Source organism: Larimichthys crocea, chromosome III (genome assembly GCF_000972845.2).
Source record: "Larimichthys crocea isolate SSNF chromosome III, L_crocea_2.0, whole genome shotgun sequence".
Taxonomy (NCBI): Eukaryota; Metazoa; Chordata; class Actinopteri; family Sciaenidae; genus Larimichthys; species Larimichthys crocea.
In genome coordinates, this window is record NC_040013.1 from 5,977,771 (window position 1) to 5,998,785 (window position 21,015).

General features: G+C 40.0%; 1 protein-coding gene and 4 non-coding genes across 8 annotated transcripts in view; 2 read left to right on the forward strand and 3 right to left on the reverse strand.

Annotated features, from left to right (window-relative positions):
* The window catches only part of m1ap (meiosis 1 associated protein), a 49,385-nt gene that overhangs the window by 10,483 nt on the left and 17,887 nt on the right, over positions 1-21,015 (forward strand). For all 4 annotated transcript variants that reach the window (XM_027277794.1, XM_027277797.1, XM_027277796.1 and 1 more), the window contains exons 5-6: positions 18,961-19,116; positions 19,230-19,389. In XM_027277794.1, the coding sequence (XP_027133595.1) occupies positions 18,961-19,116; positions 19,230-19,389 (316 nt within the window). The remainder of the gene's footprint in view (positions 1-18,960; positions 19,117-19,229; positions 19,390-21,015) is intronic.
* Positions 2,853-2,924, reverse strand: trnaa-cgc (transfer RNA alanine (anticodon CGC)). The gene has a single exon. It is a non-coding gene; the product is annotated as a tRNA-Ala (tRNA).
* On the forward strand, positions 4,497-4,568 carry trnaa-cgc (transfer RNA alanine (anticodon CGC)). The gene has a single exon. It is a non-coding gene; the product is annotated as a tRNA-Ala (tRNA).
* trnaa-cgc (transfer RNA alanine (anticodon CGC)) lies at positions 5,163-5,234 on the reverse strand. The gene has a single exon. It is a non-coding gene; the product is annotated as a tRNA-Ala (tRNA).
* On the reverse strand, positions 6,163-6,234 carry trnaa-cgc (transfer RNA alanine (anticodon CGC)). Its single transcript has one exon. It is a non-coding gene; the product is annotated as a tRNA-Ala (tRNA).

A 21,015-nucleotide genomic window follows, 5' to 3' on the forward strand; every position in this document is an offset into this window, starting at 1 on the left:
TACATGTAACACTCTTGTGAAAGTTCAACAGTAGTTCAGATACCTGCCGTTAGGGTGTAACCCACAAGTGTGGCGGCAGAGCTGCTCACAAACAACAGCATAGAGGGAGACGCCGTTTGAATTTGCATCTCCATTCATTAGTCAGTTTTCCATTTCCTTTGTGATTCATCAACTTTATTATCATTCACATGACACTTTGTCGCTTATCAGGTGTGGGGTGTAACGAGCATTTTGAATGGCTCATTGACTCATTGTCTAATTTCTTCTTGTAAAAGAATTTCCCCATTAGGGATTGATAAAGTATCTCTTATCTCTTAAAACCTTTTGTAATGGCCTTTTTTAATATATATACCAAACCTAATACGGTCAAATTTAGAAAGCAGTGTTTACTCAGGGAATACTCTGGAATGTGGGTGCGTTATGGAATCTTAATCATGTCCGTGTGTGGAAGATGCTGGGAGGAAACAGTCTGTGAGAGAAATTGCAGCAACTTTCTCACTTAACTCAGGACTATTTATTTTAGCAGTGTGTGTGTGTGGGTGGGTGTGTGTGTGTCTCCATGGAGGATATTATAGGAAGTGGGTGGAGTACCCCATTTTTACACAAAGGCTTTACTAATAACTTCCCTCACTTTTTGTGTCTCATCTTTGTCACTCACTTATCTAGTGACAAGAAAAGAGGTCACAGCTCTTATCTAGAATAAAGAAGGGTTATTACATAACCGGTGTGTGTGTGTGTGTGTTAGGAACAAATACACACACAGTACAGTGCAGCTACTTTATAGAAACATCAGTTAAAAACAGCAGTTATGTAAATGTATTTTTCAAAAAGCTGACAACAACAAAGATGTAGGAAAAATAAAGATGCAGCACGACTGTACTGCGAGCTCTGCTGTGTGTGCTTATTCTCTCATATGTGTATCTTTGTGAGGACCAAAATGAGTGTAGACATTCTGATTTGACTCACTTCTGCAGAGTTCTTTTCAAGTTAAGGTAAGGTGAGGATAAAGGTCGAGGTTAAGGGTGAGGAAATGCTTCTCGTCAATGAGGGTTCTCACAAGTGTAAGTACAAACGTGTGTGAGTGCGTTAAGGCCAACGCCTTCATAAGTATCCTGTTTTGTTGCAACTTCCTCTGTGTATCTTTAAATCCCCGGGCTGTGGTGTAATTGTACAGTTGAGCACCAGGGAGAGGATAGAGAAATAGGTCACAGGGCGAGAGGAGCAGAGCGAGACAGAGATGAGGATGATTATGGCGCCAGTGGTTTTGGTGTTCCACCTCACAGATGAGCAGCCATGTTGTCGACTGAAACTGTATGCAGCAGGTTCTCTAAGACGAAAAACTATTCATTTCAATTGTTTGGATTTATAGGAGAAAATTCTAATTGCATATTTCTTAACTACAAAGTCATAGAGAAATGAAATTCCAGAAATCTGTAAGTAATGCGTCAAATGCAGAACAAATAAGTGAAACTGTGCTGTAACATATGAACATAAACTAGAGAGCAGGTACTCTTGGGACACCTCGGTAACCCAGTGGTTAAGGTGCAAACCACGAAAAGTAACTGATGATTTCAATTCAGGAAGCCTTTGTTGCATGTCATACCTCTTTCTCTCTCCCTCCCTTTCATCTTTACAAATAAATACAGCAAAAAATAATAAATCTTTTATTTAAAAAAAAGCATCTGTTCTCAAAACATCTATCTCAGTATAATTATGCGATGATCTCAATATTTAAATTTACATTTTCGTGTTCTTTTGCATGGTAGACACATGATGTCATAAAAGCCAGACAGATAACCGCTGCAGACATAACACAAGTTCTATAAATGCTTGCTTATGGGGCATTCCCCAGGGATGTGGCTCCTCCACGCCAGTAGACAGTGCAGAGGAGTTTTTCTTTTTTTACCCCCATGATGACATTGAGGCCACAGTTTGTTAAAATTGGAAGAAATGATGCAGTTCAGTCGTTTAAAAATAATGTCCCGGGGGGGGTGGATATATTTTTCAGGGTTGACACACTGTATTTAGTCTCTGGTGACCTCTCATCGTGTTCTGTTGAAGCAATCAGTTAAATGTAGTCACTTCACAGCTGCAGGTTTTACAGCCATCGTTTCCAAGAATTCTCAGACCTCAATGACAAGAGGGAGACGGAAGCAGAGGTGAGGGAGAGGAGGCAGACGAGAGAGGGGCGGAGGCAACAACGTCTGTTGGAGCAGAGAGATAGAGAGAAAGATACAGGAATACAAAGACATGCTGATAAAGAGTGGAATACAGAAATAAAAAGAGGAGCAGACTGATAGACATGAAAGCCAGACAGGAACGGTGACAGACAGGTGTTGATAACAAATTCTCTCTGATTGCCTGATTGAGGCCAAGGAGATGGGGTGACATCACCGCAGGCTGACTGTAGCGCTGGCATTAAAACAAATATGCTTTCAGTTACCAGAACTGTTTCTGTGTGCTTATGTGTCTCCTCCTTACCAAACAGAAATCAATCCATTTGTACTGTAACTTGACCAGAAAGTTACCAAAACCAGCCTTCGATAAACCACATTTGTGACGTTGCAAAGGTAGAGGTGACACTGAAAATGAACTCTTATTGCCATGTATTTTTTCAAGTATTTGGTACTACACTGCAGTTTGCAGTGTGCACTAACAGCAGCAGCGACACATTTTGTAACTGCCAGTATTAAATGAGACGTTTATACAAGCTGTTCCCTTCCAAGTGTTTTGAGTCAGGTCCAAAGCTGTGATGTCTTGCTGATATAGCATGTTTTTAACTGGATTCCAAGAAGTGAGGATGCAAAGCAACGGCTCTTCTGTTCCTTTAAAGCTACATCACCTGATATAAATGGAGATGCTGGGGATTGAACCCAGGACCTCATACATGCGAAGCACGCGCTCTACCACTGAGCTACATCCCCTCTGTCTTTGTGCCTAATGGATATTTTACAGCCACTGAAGTCCCCTTAAGGCATTCGCCTCACATTGGGCTTGTACATGAGACAGCATAAGATGAGACTCCAGTCAGTGCAAATCACTGTACACAGAATTGTATAACCAAATAAAGCATATTTTAATTTCACATCTCCTTTTCTGTGCATATACACAACATCATCCTCCTTCCTTGCTCACACATTTCTGTGCAGGGAGCCAGTAACGAAACATTTAAAAGTAAATTACCAGCAAATTAATTTTCTTTTGTCAATGCTTAGCGAGTCACGTTGTGTCAAGAAGTAGCCACTGAGCTGTGTCATGGGAGCAGTTTCCTGTGTCTTTCCACCACTTCCATACAAATCTATTGCATTTTGTTAATAAAAAGCTAATGAATAATGTCCCTTATGTAAGTCAAGTTATGTATGTCAGAGATTATACAGTTGTGTTTCTTCCAGCAAAGGGAGCTTTTGTTCCTGTGTGACTTAAACTATGTGACAGAAAATTCAGAGGATGGGGAAGTGTTAGCTGTGTGGAGTGTGGAGCAGACAACACGATGTATGATTTGGGTCCACCATTTATTCTACACGCCAGATGGAAGTTCCTTCCAGACAGTTTAATACTTTCCTCCCTCCAGACTAGAGAAGTATGAACTCTAGTCCAGCTTTCCAAGTCTCTCTGTCTGCCTCTTCTGCTGTGTGTGTGTGTGACATGAATACATTACAAAGAGAGTATCTCTGTCTCCATATTGTGAATGTGTGTGAGCAACCTGTCGCACGTTGACGCTTTCCATTCAAGCTTAGTTTCCAAGTCATTATTTAAAGTCATTTTCTAAACATGCGTCATATTTCAATGCAGCTTCTGAGCATAGGTTTTGGCATCACCTAAGTACACTATGTACACACTTTGATGCAAATACACACTGGACAAAACTTATATTCACTCTCAAGACATCATAAGCTGTAAAAAGAAGCATCTGCTTTGGGAGTGAGACGTGTTATTTTTGCACAGTCATGGTCAGCACTAGAGGACACCCACTGTGACAGACAGTCATGCACGTACACAGACACACCCATGCACACAAACACCGTCTGGAGCAGCTACAGAGATTTATTACCACTGTCTGACTGTCTTCTATGAACACCTGGACCTTTCTCCCCTGAGCTGCATCTCTCTCTCTCTCTGTCTTTCCGTCTGTCAGAGACTGCTTAAACCCAAACAAAATAACAAGAAACAGATTCAACTGGACAAGAGTTTAATCAATTTTTTTTTTCAAAAACTGAAACAGAAAAAGCAGAAACACATGGTTTTCTATCACATGGTTAAATGCACAAAACATACAGTGAAAATTTTTCATATCCCACAGTATTTTGATTTCAATTTAAGTCCTTAAATGTTGTCTTCAGACGGTTCCCTCTGTGGATATAGCATGTTTTTAACTAGATGGATTTTAAGAAATGTCTCATGTGTATGAGTCAGATCTGAGGTGAAAGCTTTCAGCAGACCTGTGTTGTAGATGTGTCTAATGTATCCAAGCTGTATATCATGCAGGCATTCAAAGAGGGGATGTAGCTCAGTGGTAGAGCGCGTGCTTCGCATGTATGAGGTCCTGGGTTCAATCCCCAGCATCTCCAATGACAGATTGAATCTGATGTTTTCCTTGGCCTCTTAGTTGAGGACAGTAACCATTTGGATAAAAGAATAATTAAGAAATAAAAGTTAATTCCAGTGAGGCCTCTTGTTCTGTATCCTCTTGCCATCATATCTTTGCAAATATAATTGATAAAAGACTGGTTTAGGTAACTTTCTAGTCTAAGTTGCAACACAGATGAACTGGTTATTGACTGCTTGGAGGAGACAGGATATTTGAGTTAATGCCAGCACCACAGTCAGCTTCAGGTGATATTACCCAATCTCTAATCAGGCAATGGGCCAGAGAGCATTTGTTATCAACACCTCCTCTCTTTATTTTTGTATTGCACGTTATCTGCATTTCCGTATCTTTCGCTCTGTCACTCTGTTTTGTTACTCGCCCCCTTTCTCTTCTTGATTTGCACAAAGTCCTTAAGTGTTGTTCTGAGTCAGGTCCAAAGCTGTGATGTCCTGCTGATATAGCATGTTTTTAACCGGATTGATTCCAAGAAGTGGGGATTCAAAGCATGAGCTCTTCTGCTTCTTTGAGCTACATCACCTGATGTGACGTGAGATGCTGTTTCTTCACCTATAAATGGAGATGCTGGGGATTGAACCCAGGACCTCGTACATGCGAAGCACGCGCTCTACCACTGAGCTGCATCCCCTTTGGCAGGCTGCTTCGAGCTATTGAGGTCATAGCTGTAATGTAAGGCTTTGGCCTGGCACAATCTCAAGTTTAGGGTTATGTATAAATCAGCTTTTAAGGATTTGGCATTGCTCACAATATTCGTATTTCTTCAAACTGCCGACCTGTTTCATATGAAAAAGGAAGGAAAGGTGGAAAAAGCTGTTAAGCTTTCCTGAGTGTGTGTGTAATGTTTGTGATAGATAGATTCATTGTTCATTTATCTCAGCTTGGTAGCAGCTGATATGATAACAGCTTTATGCATTCTTAGACAGTGGCAGCAGACTGCATGTACAGTTAACATCTCTAAAGATGTAATACCAGACTGTAGCAATAACTGTGTAAACAAAAAGGTTTGTCCTTCTTAACAGTATTTCAAAACTGCCCCATAATGTAGTTTCATTGACTTGTCTATTTTTTAATATCTGAAATGTCTTGATATATTACTGAGCTGTTGTACGCATGAAAAAACACTAATGCTTTATGTCACATTGCTTTTAAACTCCTGTAATAGAAAGTGACACCATTCCCCCACAGAAAATGTCTCAGGCAGTAATTTAGAAAAGTTCATCTTCTAGCTGATGTTCATCAGCAGAGACGTCTTCAAAATATCTTTTTAATCTTTGATGCCATATGTGCAAGAGGTAGTCTACCGTTAAAGTTAAATTAACATGTACTCTTGATGGGTCAGCACTTGGGTCAGCCATCGCATGGCTTCATGCAAACGAACTATTTTTGCATTTGTCTCCAACATCACATCCAGCAGTGGCTCGATTTGCTCTCAAGCAATTTCAGGCACCACTGAACTACATCCTCTACTCATGTGGCCATGCCAGTATGTTTTATACCCAAATGTATTATTTTCCCATCCAAGAAACACTAATCACGACCTCTATTAAAGACACAAGTGGAGATGCTGGGGATTGAACCCAGGACCTCATACATGCGAAGCACGCGCTCTACCACTGAGCTACATCCCCTTCATGTACTTGTCCACATGTTTCACACTCTGTCAGGTCGCCGTCGCACCTCTCTGAAAGCCTGAAATTCAGCCTGAAGTTGTTTCATTATTGAAAGAAATGTCACGTGGCTCTTGAAAATATATACCCTATTCTAATTATTTAGGCTTTGTGCATTCTGACGTCTGACCAATGTTTCTTGTCTTCATTTTTCGTCCACTTACTTGCTGTCTTGCAATCGTTTGCACATTTTTACCAAGTGGCAACCTCTGTGGCTGGAAAATGAAGCCAACACAGAAGCAGTTCCACAAACGGCCACTTGAGGCCGGCTACAAAATAAGCCAAGACATGTTTACAGCCTGGTACAAAAAGCAGTTTTAGTCTCCTTAATTAATGCCATGGCCACTGTACAGGGGCTGAATTTTTTGGTATGTACCTCATCCCTTCAAGTACTATTAAGGCTTAAAGTTATGCATAATTAGGAGCCTAGCTACTTTGAAAAGTCGATGTCCCAATGTCGTTCCTGAACAGAACTGACACACTACCTTTAACAGATTGGGTTATAATTAGACTGATGTCATGTTGTCTGCCCCAACTTTAAACTCCACGTCTCACTATGTTATGTAATGACCAACTTCTTACTTTAAAAATGAGCTGCTCTGAATTAGCATATGCATTTTACAAAACACATCATCTGACCTTTCACCTATAAATACCTGTTCCACTCACCAAAAAACCAAACACTTATTCAGCATAACTATGTGTTCATTATACAGTATGTGGCTGTACATAGATTTGTTGTCTCTCTTGTATACAAGGTGCAGTATTATCAAAATCCATGTGATGAATGCTTTCAAAACTCTGTCTAAATCCTTTTTAAGAGGCTGACAAATCTGTTTTCGCATCACCATATTTTGACAAATATTCAGTCGAACAGTTTAAGTCTTTTTTCACATCACTTCCCAGCTTTGTCAGAGTATTTATTTCCTCCAGATACCTACTTTGCAAATGCTTCTCAATGCGATTCCATCCACACATACTTAGTCCTGAAAGCTAGGTTTCAAGTGACAGCCCTTATTCTATTCAAACACCATCCATTGAGATTGGTTGTGTATTATCCCACTATTGATCTGTCCTCCCATCCATCCACACATCTGTCTCACATCAATAACCTCCTTTATTACTTCTCTAGTTTGGCTCTAAGCTTTGAGGTAAACATTATTCCCTCATACACACACAGACCAACAAAGAGGATGTTTGTTCAGCTGATGAATGCTAAAGAAGCTTGAGATTATATAAAACGTTTGATGGGATAGTGGATCATTCATAGCATGTTTGTGGTCTATTTAACTGTTACAGTTACAGGTTACAAGTTTGAAGTTTAAATTGGTGGATTGCTGTCTACTTTTGTGATAAAGAGCGGAGAGTTTCTTTTAGAATGTACACATCAGAGAAATGTCCCTTCTAAAACTTAGTAAGAAATGATTAAGTTATCCCAATTTCCAATAAGTGGCATGAAGGTAGATTTTGATTGAACCAGAAACTCATTGTTATATTTATGTGGGGTTTCTGACCTTTTTTTTTCAAAGTTACCAGGACTGCAAAAGTATATGCAAGAGTATATATTAAGAATACATGCAACAGGTACCCACCTGTTTGTACTTTACTTTTGAAAATGTTTCATCAAACCAAATTCAAATTAAATTTGTACTCTTTTAAAAATCGTAGCCGTAATGTCTGCATAGATTTACACTCAAAGTATAGTCATGTACTGGTGAACTATTCACCTAGGCTTAATGCTCGTGATATATTATATCACTTTAGTCATCACTGCCTACCTATGAGCAGTCCCCTCTCTTCATATTACATTATTGTACTTAAATTGGCAAATTGAGGAATGGATGCCCGTTTCTATAAAGCCACTACGAAACCAAAGATGATTTCCAGAACTCTTATGAAGTCTGCAGGAAAATACAGATATCGAGTTCGTTTGAAATGAATAAACAATTCTTGTTCATAATTTAAATTAGATTTACTTAGATTTATTGAGAGGCCAACTAAATATAAATTCTCCATCTTTGTTGTCTGTGATTCAACTTAATGTTCAGTTTTAATATAATTAGAGCAGTAAAAAAATGATAATTATTACTATTATCATTTTTAGAAATCACGATTGTGAATTGTTTAACCTTGAGAGTTTTCTCTTTCCCATCGATAGTGTGGGATGATGATGAAATAAATTAGAGGATGTTACCGTTGCTCAAAATGGTATCCATATTTAAAGGCACAAATTAGAATATTACTCATGTATGTCTTTCATTGGTGATGTAACATTATTACTAAAATTAAACCACATTAAATAAACAAATCATCTCAAGTGCTTTTTTTGTTTTGTTTTGCCTGAGACATCGGAGCTGAAGCAGTGTAAAATCAGACTCATATCTTGGACAGATAGCTCTTTCAAACTGACACCCCATCAGCAATTCTTGGATCAGTCCCGCAATAGAAAAGGATTATATCCTATTATATCTCCTCTAATCCTCTTCCTCTCCATGCATTCGCTCTCCTCCTCCCTTCTCTCTCGCTCCTCTCAAACAGTCCACAGAGCTATATATTGGTGTTTTCCTGCAGATTTTTTCTCCCCTGTCTGCCTGTCCACAGGATAGGCTCACTTTTACAAGAGACGTGACAGTTTTTGTGGTTTAGACTGTGTGTGTGTGTGTGTGTGTGTGTGTGTGGCCCTCACTGATGTAATTTTCTCATATAATTTCCACTTTTTTTCTAATCATACTCCGTTACACAGGACCTGCCTCGCTTCATCAAAGCATGGCAGAGAGATGAGAGGACTTTCTCCTCTTTCCTTCTCTTCTCTCTCCAGCTACTTAATTACGTTCTCCTCCTCCTCCGCCTCCCTTTTCCTCTTCTATGTCTCTTTTTAGGTGGAGAGAGAAAAGAAAATCTCTGGCATGTTTTTGTCTCCAACTCTCTCTCTCCCTCTTCCCTTGTACTTTTTTATTTTATTTTCTATGCTGTATCCCATTTCCTCCCTGCTTTTATCTTGTTCTCACTTTATCTCTCTTGTATTACCATAGACTTATGATGTATTAACCTAGATTTATTGTACTCCTCTGCTTTAACCGCTTGTGATTTTCTAGCGTTGGTTTGCATAGATTTAAACTAAACTCTGAGTTTAAAAGAAAAACTTTGAAACATTTACTTCAAGCATGAAATGAGGTTGTGTTTATCAGCCTAAAACTTGCTCTGTTGTCTCAGATCGGGATGTTAAAATCACTCTGACGGGTGCCTGTTCTCAGCCTGTACACTCTGCACCAGGCCACAATTGGATATATACATTTTGCTATGATTGTGGGTGTTCTGTGTTGTGTAATCATATTAACACTGCCTGCAGTACTGTGCTTTTTTATCTTTGTGACTGCCACCTTGAATATGAAATGCTCTTTTTGTTTAAAAGGCTTTTCCTTCTCCTTGTTTGCCTCCTGCAGAACACTTAAGCCATTTCCACACCCCACACAGTTGCACTTGGATCAGCATACATCCCGCAAATCCATTCTGAGTCGCGAGAATAATGACTCTGAAAAAGTCTGTCCCTTGAGAGGAGGATTATAATCCACTGGCCCTCAGCCAAGAATTACAGAAACAGTAAACCATCCTGAATGCTCCACAATGAGTCATAGTTCTTATATCACATTACAATAATAGTGTCAAATATCATTTATCCCCAGAGGCAACTTCTCTCCATGGGTAGTTAAGGCCTGCCGAGAAGAAATCCTGGACCTTTTTCAAAGATGCACTGGCAGAGTGCTTGTGGACATCTGGACACTGAACGGCAGAAACCTGACCCCGAATGAGCCTAAAGCCTTAATCTGCTCAGCCTTAAAAAAGATCAGTCACGCACTGAGGTCCAGATATGTGTCTGTATCTGCTCCAACTTGTCATCAACGTTTTTTTGCTAACAAGAAAAAGATTTCATGAAAAGTTTGGAAATAGTCCAGCACATAACCCCACCGTAAAATGTACGATTTGTCATTTTCGCTATGCTAGCTTTATGCTAAGCTAGGCTAAGCTGTTGGTGATAGCTGCCAGATATGAGGGTGGCAGATGGAGAAGCATATTCCCTGAAATGTCGAACTATTGCTTCAAAGAAAAGGTTCACCTTTTTTTGAGTCTTTCTTAAGACAATAGTCAGGTGCGTGCATTTTATGAACTTTGCAACAGGTTTTCTTGGCTGTAATCTCCTTTGTTCTTACCAGCTATTATAAGATGGACTCGATCCACACTCCTCCTGCTGTTCAGAAATGTATTCAAAAGGTTATGTGAAGTTAATATTAGGCCGTCAGGGTTGAAACGCAACCACAAATCAAGGTTCTTCTACAGTTACGGCCTTTTAGTATAATGAACAAATGTTTGGCGACAGCTCAACAGGGAAATGCTGTCTGGTTTTATTTTATTGCAGCAATTTAAATTCTTGGACGTTCCAAAACTTTGATTTTATTTTTTTTAGTAGTAGTTTTACTTCGTCAAAATGTTTTAATAAGTTTAACAAATATGTAATTTCATCTTCATAAATTGTCTAGTATGTTGCTTTGGGAGAAGCTAGAGGATAATATTGGTGGTGTTCGTGACCTTCTCAGTGCATCAATGGCAGCACCTAACTCAACTCAACTCCCGTGGGATGTTAATAAACACCATTCCTGCATTTTTGTGTAATTGGTTCGGTGTGAAAACAGCAGACTTTTCCTTCTCAGCTTCTATTCCAACCACACTCTCTCTTTCTCTGACGTTCAGTTCATTTTCCATCACAGTCAGCTAATTCACTTTAGTATATGAGGTGGGTAAAAGTGCAGAGAGTGCTCAGGAGGAAACTCCACCCAGACCTGCTGACATACTCGCATACATCCCACTGCAGCTACTGCAAAATGTTGACACAGACAGGAAGCACTCCGCACACGCACTCAAGATTATTTAGCCATAAATTCAAAAGCGGGAATGACAGCGTAACAGAGGTTAGGACCAAATATTCTGTTCACATCATTGTTTTATTTCTTTGCGTTTAACTGATAATGAAGATGCAGAAATTTCAGGAGTGCAAGTTTTTCATCTTGCCACACAAACACACACAGTGCCAAGGTCAGGCTGTTCACACCTCTGTGTGACGTTAGCAGAGCAGCAGGTGGCCGTACAGATGGAGAATGGTATCACTCTTCACACCAGGATATGGAACCTATTAGTCCCACACTGTGGGACGGCTTCACATCATGTGCACACGCAACTTTTTTTTTTTTTTTTTTAACATAACCTCTCCTAAAAACTTCCATCAATCTAGCCGATCTTTTCTATTTTGCTGTTTTCAGCCCAGTTTGTGAAAAAGACACAACAAAGTTGAAGTTTTAATATGTCAACTACTTTGTGCACTAAAGGGTGGGGTCTCTGAGGGTTTCTTATTTCTTCTGGTTGCGTTTTTACAGATATATATTTGCAGAGCTGTTTCGGTTATCCCTCTCTTCCTCTTTCGTTTTTCTTTCCATCTTTGTGGTTCAGAACAACAGATGGTGGTTGAAGAAAGAGTGAGAAGCATAAAGAAAACTAAGGGATGGGTGGTTCACGGTTATTAAACACCCAGAGCAGCAACACCCAGTTGCACTTTCTTTTCTCTACTCTATACTACCTGCATCTGTTTGCTATTATCTTCTCTGTCAATCATATTCCTCTTCTGTTTTTATCTCTCTCCACTGAGAAAGGATGGGAGTGTATCGAGCCCCTTTTAAACATGTACCCCTGTACGTTAATGTGATGGCAATTCAACATGCTGGCCTCTTTTGTGTATCCGTGCCATCTTCCTGGTCCTGATGTAGTTTTACTGTAATCCTGCTGAAACAAACACACAAAGAAACAACGCCAAAAACTTCAACTACATCGTGACATCAGTGTTACTATGCTGGACTGGCTGGAAAGCTGTAGATTGACAGGAAAATAGATGAGAGAACTAAGCCTACCAAGACACACTTCTTTTAAAATGACAAATCTGAAGCCATCACATATCCAAACTGCTGAAATACCACTGAGCAAAATCTTAAATTTGAACCACCACCACCACCATAGCTTCTGTAGCTGTGGAGGCTTAGGTGAAAAATAAACCCCCTAAACATTTGATAAATAAGGATTATTAAGATGTTGACTGATTTCAATGCTCACACTCAGAGATACAACAAGACAAAGACTCTCTAGTGATTACTATGTTCACTACCTCAGTTTAACAATTGCTAATTAGCACTAAACTCAAAGTACAGGTGAGACTGGTGGGAACATGGTTTTATAACCAAATGGGCCAATGACCTGATGATGGTACTAGAGGACAGATTCAACCTATGGGGAACATGAACATCAACCAACTGACAGACTGATATTTCACTCCCTAGAACCATTACAATACATTTATTTAGATGCTTTTATCCAAAGTGACTTTCAATAAATGCATTGTGGATACAACCCAACAACTACTAAGACTCATGCAAGTCCATCAACCTCATCAAATCAATCATATGCTGAAACACACCGCTAGGGTTGCTCAAAATGTTTTCATCTTCAACCTGCTAGAATTGTCTTATCATCACAAAACAGAAACTTCTAAATTCTGTCATTTGCCAAAGGTTAGTTTATGTCTCGGCATTAAAATTAGTCTCTAAACTCTTGATTGGAATATCTAGAAAACATCAGTTTGTCTCCAATATAGCCTCTGCATCCAAATATCTCCCAATTCCTGTCTTCCTTTCATCTCTTCTATAATGACACACTTTCTCGTCTTCCTCTCACTATTTTTTTTTCATCCAAATTTACTGTCTCATACTTCCTCCTCTATTTTCATCCCATTCCCTCTCTTCGGAGTGCGCCTTGTTTCTCTAACCACCAGTTGAAAGAGGACAAAATTACTCCTCCGTGTGCCTGTGTCTGTCTCTCTTCCTGTCTTCTTTATCTCTGTTTGAGCATACTCAGATAGACTGTGTGTCTCTCTCATCTTGGCTTTCAGCCCACTTAAGGAAAATAAGGTCCTTCTCTTTTGAGAGGTTTGTTATTTGCTATCACCTCTCCAATCTCTGAGCCCTGCTCCCATCTCCTCTCTGCAAAGGGCTCTCTATCTTCTGTCGTCTTTCTGTCTGTCCCTCTTTGGTTTATATGAGGCTAATCATCTCTTGGAAACTTTGGAGTCAGAGACTGAGCTTTTGTTGATTACTGGATAGTGGACTTTTTTTGTTCTTTAATTGATTTAATCAATCAGTCAGTCAGTCAATGTTCTTCAGATTTACTTCCCTTAAAAAAGTTGACATCTGTAATTTTTCAGACTTTCCTTCTTTCCTTTCCTTTTGCCCTGATGAATACTGTCTGCAGTGCTCCTCTCATCCTCATCACTTTTTCAAGTGTTTCAAAGAAGTCATCAGGCTGCCATCCTCTGTGAGTGCATGTGTCCTTCTTCCTCATCTAACCCTCTTCTATTTCCCCATTCTGCTTGAAACCAGGCAGTTGATCTCGCGCTGTCATTTTACTTCGCCATCTCGACGTAGTTGCAACTGATCTTCCCCAAGAACCAAGGTTCAGAACTTAGTTTGGTGACAGGGCAGATTGTTGGTAGCCTGCAGAAAATGTCATAAAAGCATGAAAAGGATTTTTTATGTTGAGCAAGCATTTTTATATCATGCATCCACTTGTACATGTAGAATCAAAGCATCGGGAATGTGGTAACCTAATGAGCTCTCCTAAAAGGGTCTCCCCCTATTTTTGACCTTGTCTCATCACTATATGGCTTCTTTTTTCATCCTCTCTTGTTCTTCGTCCTCAATGGTGACAGCCAGATAACAGTACTGTTGTTGCCCTCTCGTCCTCTTGCCCTTTTCAAGTGTCAGTCTGCTTTAATTATCCCCACGACCACATTGCTTCATCAGAAGTGACTGCAAAGCAATTGGGTCACACAGCCGCTGGTGTGTTGAGTGCCTGTGTTTCAGACCAGATGATCAATGTCCTATTTGTCACAGTCTCAAACTACATCAATGAGCTATTCATCATTAATGCTCACACAGATGCACTGATAGACAAGGACAGAGTGTGTGTTGTCAGTGTCGCTCTATAAGTGAAACGTAGTTGTCATAGGGAAATCCCAGAGACTGAAGTTAATCAATGTGTCCTTCATCTTTATGTGGAGCATGTGTCAGGAGTAAGGATAGTTTTGGTATTACATCACAAGAGTTACTTAGTGAAATGACACTGATTTTCTGATACAATTATGGAAAACCTATTATTTAATCAAAATTTAATTAACGTTTAATCGATTATTCAGGTTTATTTCAAGGTGGAATTTTTTTTTGAATTGCTAAGATTTGGGAGTCTTTCATCTTTTAACCTCATTTGATGTTATTAGTAAAATGCTATCATTTACATGAGATGTCAAATTGGATCAAGTAGTCAATCATGCTAAACAACGCATGAACCCACGATGAAAAAGAATTCCAAACTATGTTTTAATGTTGTGAACTTTCAAAATAATCTCCATTATTTTGATCTTTATGGAATTAGATAATGTGATCGTTAGATTTTATGAAGATTTCCACCATTACGTAGCACAGAGTTCGTTATCTGAGTAAAACTAATCCATTCTTAAATGAACCCGCAGTGCTCTGCTTTCTCTTCTGGTACTACATTAGCTCACTGCGTCACTAATATGCCCTTAAGCTAATGTATGGGGAAATTAGTGAGCTCGACGGTCATAAGCATGATGCATTTCCTGTTGCACAGAGTAAAAGGAACCATTACTGGCCGTGGACCAGGGTGGGGCAGAGGGAGTTTGAGGGTCAGGGAAAAAAAAGGTTTTGTCCTTGAAGAGACTGAAAGGGAGAAGATGGTCAGTTGCAGAAAGAACAGGATGTAGTTATCTATCCTGAGTGATTCATATATTGTTATGTTAGTTCAATTACGAACTTACAAAAATAGGGCCCTATCTGAATATTCTGGAGACAGTATTTGGGGTTTGAAGAGATGCATCTCTTATTTTAATTTGAACACACTTGTAAATTCAGAGCGTTTATTACAGAGAGCGAAATTTCAAATTAAAAGCGACAGACCTACCCCAGTGGACAAAATTACCTTCTCTGACAACACTTAAAGGACATTCATTTAACAGTCATTACATTTTCATCCAATCACTTTGTGTTGGAGGTCACAAGTTTTTTCTTCTCAAATTGTACAGAGATTGTCTCCTAGGTGTGCAACATTGCTGAACATCTGGAATCATAAATGAGTCATTTGGACAGGAAAAGCTCTCCGGTCATTAGACAGGTGGAGGCAGAAGAGAGATGCTAATGTAAGTGTAATCGGGCGAGGCATTAGCAGCAAACCTTTAAAGGATGTGTGTTTCTAGAGAAGTGATGAGTCAGCAATAGTAACTGATTTCCTGCCGTTGAAATCTAAACTGTCTGTTACTGTCTGACTGTTGCAACAGATGTGATGCAGAGGCTCCAAGCCAGTATCCAATAGCTAAGCTGTTTAAACAGATAAAAATAGATGTTCATGTGTTAATATTCATTTAATGAGCAGAACAAGTTGTAAACATTAAAACCTTAAATAGTTACAGTAAGTTGGAGCTTTTACACTTGCCTGTTGTTTACACATCCAGCAGAGTAACAAGAGTCATGATTTTGGTCACCTGATGAATGTAGGTCTAATATTTACTCCACTTTCAGCTCTATTTTGGTCTTCACCAACTTCTGAGGAAAATACCTAGCTGAATTCACTAGCCTGTTTCGAACTTTATCTGTTGTTTGAAGGGTGGGCAAGTTGTGTAAAGGGGGTTTCTTCTGAAAACAGCTGCCTGGAAAAAGAAGAGCGTTGATAGCAGGCGTAGTAGTAAAACCAAAACAATGAGCTGAAAGACACTAAAACGCCTGGTCGAGCTAAGAGAAACTACAGTCAGATGATAATTCGCCACACTGCAAGAAAAACCTTACTTTACCATTACTCTGTTTTTATAATTTGACGTGTTAATTCAGAGTTTATTAAGCATTTTATATCAATATCATCAGAAATGTTAATGAGTATGTTTAGTTTAGTTCCAGTGGGGCAGCTGTGTCTCAGGTGGTAGAGCAGAGTAGCTGTTCAATCCCCGCCTCCTGCCGCCCACGTGTCAGAGTGTCCTTGGGCAAGACACTGAACTGAATCCTACGTAAAAAGGCCTCTGCCAAATCAAAAATGTGGATAACGAGATCTCCATAGGCGGAGCCGGGGCCCACTTTGCCAGTGAGATGGAAACAGATGATCTGCTGTGGCGACCCCTACAGAGAGCAGCCGACAGGAGATAAAACGAATAAGTAGATAGTCTAGTTATCTTACTGCTCTGAGTTATTGGCCATTAGCCAGTGTGTATGTACGCAGACACACATACTTAATGAGGTTCGACTACCGACTACCGACTACCTCAGCATGTGTGTCACACTTTATCTTCTCACATATGCAGACACACAAACAGAGGACATGCTAATGAGAAGCAGGAGAACAATTACCCTTGTAGGTCAGATAGATGGAGCTCTTGGTCTGGCTATGGATCAAGAGAACTCTGGGGAGACGAATGATAACATGTAATTGTTTTTTAATCTTCCATACCTAATCAAATATTCAGAAGGAGAGGCATCTGTAGGAGGATTTAACTGTGTAAACACATTCTTTGTGAAGTCAGATAAGCCCGCTGAGGAGACACAGACGGCATCGCCTCACTTCAGCTCCATGCTGTCTCACTGAACACACACGCTGAGGTTAACTGCTCTCACCTATCGTCCTCAGTCAGTAATGTATTGCTTTCTGGAAGCCAGCATGACGCACAGACGCAGACGATGGACCGTCTTGAGTTATTTATGCTGCCGTGAGACGCAACACACCTCATTTTGTCTCCTTATCTCTCACACACACACAAACACACACAGATACACACTCCATCGTCTAATTACAAGCTTTTCCGACGGTGTGGTCCATCATGCCTCACCCACCATACCCATCCATCTCTCCTCTATCTCATCTTCCCCTATCTTCTCTCCTTCTTCCTTCTGTTTTTGCTCTCTGTGTAATTTATACTTCCCTTCTTTTCTATCTACTTGCATATGTCTTTCTCTCTACAGTCCTCCTCTCTCCTCTCTCTCTCTCACTTACTCTGTCGCCTCCTCTTTCCATTCCTACTCCCCAGGCAGACATTATCTGAGGGAATGGCGATTGATTTTCTACAACCGGTTTGCCTCCATCTCTGTACATCTCTCAAGGATCTTTCTCTTATCTCCGCATTACAGTCTTCATAAAGACGAGCACACGTCCTTTCTTCCTCCTACCTGTCCTCCTCTTTTGCCTGCACATGTCTTTGTAACATCCTGTTCCTCAGCTTTTACTTTTCTGTCTCTCTCTAACTCTCACTGCAGCCACTATATCTTCGCTCAGAAAGGTAGCAAAGATATACAGTCGGATGTGGGTCTTATTTTACCACTGATCCACCAAAGTATTAGAAAACGCCCACCAGGTCTTTAATCCAAATAAAGAGCAAGAGTTAGAATTGAAAGTTTGACTTTACATTGAGCTTTTTTTTAGAAACTAAAGTAAAAGTGCCATTAATAAATGTTTGTTATCCTCTTTAATGTCTTTCTCTCCTCTTCACTCTTGCCTTCACCCAGCAGGGAAACAAGGCAAACACAATTTCTTCCCCTCAGATGAAGTACTTATTTCTGGATGAAGCACTTTTGGAAACTTTGGCCCAGAACCAAAAATAGCTTCCGTACTGTAGCTACCTCTGACAGATGAAAGAAGCACTGACACATTTAATTCTAGGAATTTAAACTTTCTAATTTTCTCCTTCAAAGTTTCTGGCAGGAAGAGTTTAAATACTTAGTCTATTCTTCATCCATCTTCTCAGCTATTTCTCTGTTTTAGCCCCCTCTTCTGTCAACCCTCCCTCGCTCTTACGGTGCCTCCCAATCATCTCCTCTCCCTTTAGTCCCATTAGTTATCTCCTGATGGGTCATTAACTATTAAACACCAGATAGAGGGAACAGGAGAAGAGGGGCCCTGTGTGAGGTTTGTGTCTAGTTTGCAAGAATAAATGGACATAGGGGGATGAAAACAGAGAGAGCGAGGGTGGGGCAGCCCCCATAGGGTCTCTTTTTCTTTCCTGTAATGATGAGTAGAAATCAGTGGGCAAAAAGAGGAGAGCCGTGCGGCTGCTTTCTTTCTGTCCTCCGGGATGAATCATCACTGTAAGTACGGAATATGAAAGAAGAGATACACATTCACATTAAAATCTCTAAATCAACAAGACAGGCTGCTTTTTCTCGGTGTCATGTCTCCTCTTAAAAAAGTTCATCCAGAATGCAGCCATACTTCTTCCCTTCAGGAAATAAGAACATCCAGTAAAGCTTAAGAAGTTTTTTTTGGTCAATCCAGAGACAGTGAAGCTTTCAAAGAGGCTTCTGTATCTGTGGAGTCACTGAGGACACGCGTAATGTGAATTTATTTAATTTTGCTTCCATCTAGTGGTCATAGATGGAAATTGTTGATTTTTCCCTGAGAACATACTTTATATTTTCTATCTGTACACGATTCACGTCTGTGTGAAAACATGTTTGGCTTTACCAAAACTCATTTCAGATTCTCTGTCAGCAGAGTACACCTTTGATCCACATGCTAACCCATACCCTGTGTGTCCATCTTCAGACTGTCTGATGTTGGGAACAGAGGTTGACCTGAAGCAGGTGGAAAACAGTGTCTTCACCATGGAGATGGTGTTGAAGGCGTGGCTTCAAGAGCAGGGAGGAGACAGAGAGCACCTCCACCTCCTACTGCCCAACCCCCTGGATAATCCCATTCCAGGTACAAACATACCTACATACATGTATGTCGTCGAGTTTCTCCACACCACGGATGTATGTGATTTCAACTGACAACTGATGTCAATAATGACACCTGTGTTGTCACCCGTGTAGTGTGCGTGAAGTGTGACATGCAGGAGCGCCTGATAAGCCCCGCCCTCATCCCACTGAACCCCAACCTTGGCGTGAAGACGGAGAGCATCCGGGACTTTCTGCCTGTCACTAAGGGATCGGCCAATCAGAGCCAACCACCACGGAGACTGAAAGTAATTAAGTAAGCGATGGGGTTGCAGGGAGGGGCTTCTTACTGAAGTCAGCTCGCACCTATCCACATATCATTTTCACATAAAAGTGATCAGTCAAAGTCTCGGACTGCTCATAGGCCAATAAATGTGCTGCATAGAGTAACATGAACCACACTGATGAACGTCTGATGAATGTGGCTTGAGTTTAAACCTTAAAGGGATTCATAGATATGATTTCAGTCAGTCACATTCACACTTCTTGTCTTATACATAGTTATTATACAGTTAACAAGTCCATAAAGCATGTGTTCTTGCATGATTATGTGTGAATGCTCCATTAGCCATGCGTGTAATGTTGTGTGCAGTCAGTAAAATCCTGCCTGTCTATGAATGGCTCCATTCTGACGGCAGAGAGTAGTGGCATATTTCTTGACATGAAACTCTCCATCACATCAGAGTCTGCATTATTTTCAGCTCCATGCCTGAAAGTTCCAGTCAAGGATTTTCCCCAACTTGTTTCTAAATGAATATGTTTTTATTTTCGTGTAATGAAAACTCACGCGGTGACAGTGGAGTAAGGGATTCAACACACGATAAGTAGGCGAAACTCAACAACAAGGACAAAAAACAAACAGCTTAGCTTTCATTATATTTTCTTGTATTGTGTATTATGGCAAAATAAATATAGTTGCGTTATTCTGAGGCAACAAACATTTTAAATTGTAAATGTACATTTGAATTGTATTCCTTCTTTCCCACTTCTTTCCTTCTTTTTTTGTTATAATCAAACTCCATACACAAATTCCTTAGCATATATTGCTATTCCAACATGTACACAGCCTCAAAACACAATAATAATAATAATCATTAAATACAACAACAGGAGGGAGCAATACTAGAATACATTCACAGTAAAACAAACTATGTTTATTAATCCTAATAAGCTCAGTGTACTCTGCAGTTAACTTATCTACACACCACGCCGATAAAGAAGGCAGATATACATCAAGCCGAACGTGGAGGATTGAAATCATGCAGTACACAACATGATGTTGCTTTGGATGCATTATGATTTTAAGAAATTATACCTTACTTAGTCCTCTATAACTTATTATACTGTTATACTGTACATAATTACAGTAAGATTCGTCTGACGAATCAAATCACAAATAGCACCAAACTGGAGTGACTGTGTCTCTGGCTTTTATTTCTTTGATACATGAGTTACTGTCATCGTGTGTTTTTATAAATACCGATAGTGTTTTGAGTAGATTTTTAATCTCATGTACCGCTGGTTGATGATCTAGAGACAACTGACTCCTTCTGATATAAATAGCTCTGTTGTTCAAAATCTTATAAGTAATTATTTCTAAAATGCACACACATGCAGACAGAATGCTACATACACAAACGAGTGCTGTGTGTGTTGTATATACACACACTTTCTCCACTGATGATAGAAAGCAGACATTAAAGGCCTAACTGAGGCGAATGGTTTCTTCCTCTTCCCTGATTTGCATTAGTTTTACATTTACAGGAGCTGCAGTGGGATGTAATGTGAGTGTGTGCGTTTGTTTTGCATACCGGGCATTTCCGAAAGTTATTGCGCTCCCTTTGTGTGTGTGTGTGTGGTTTTTTTTACATACGGATCAGTA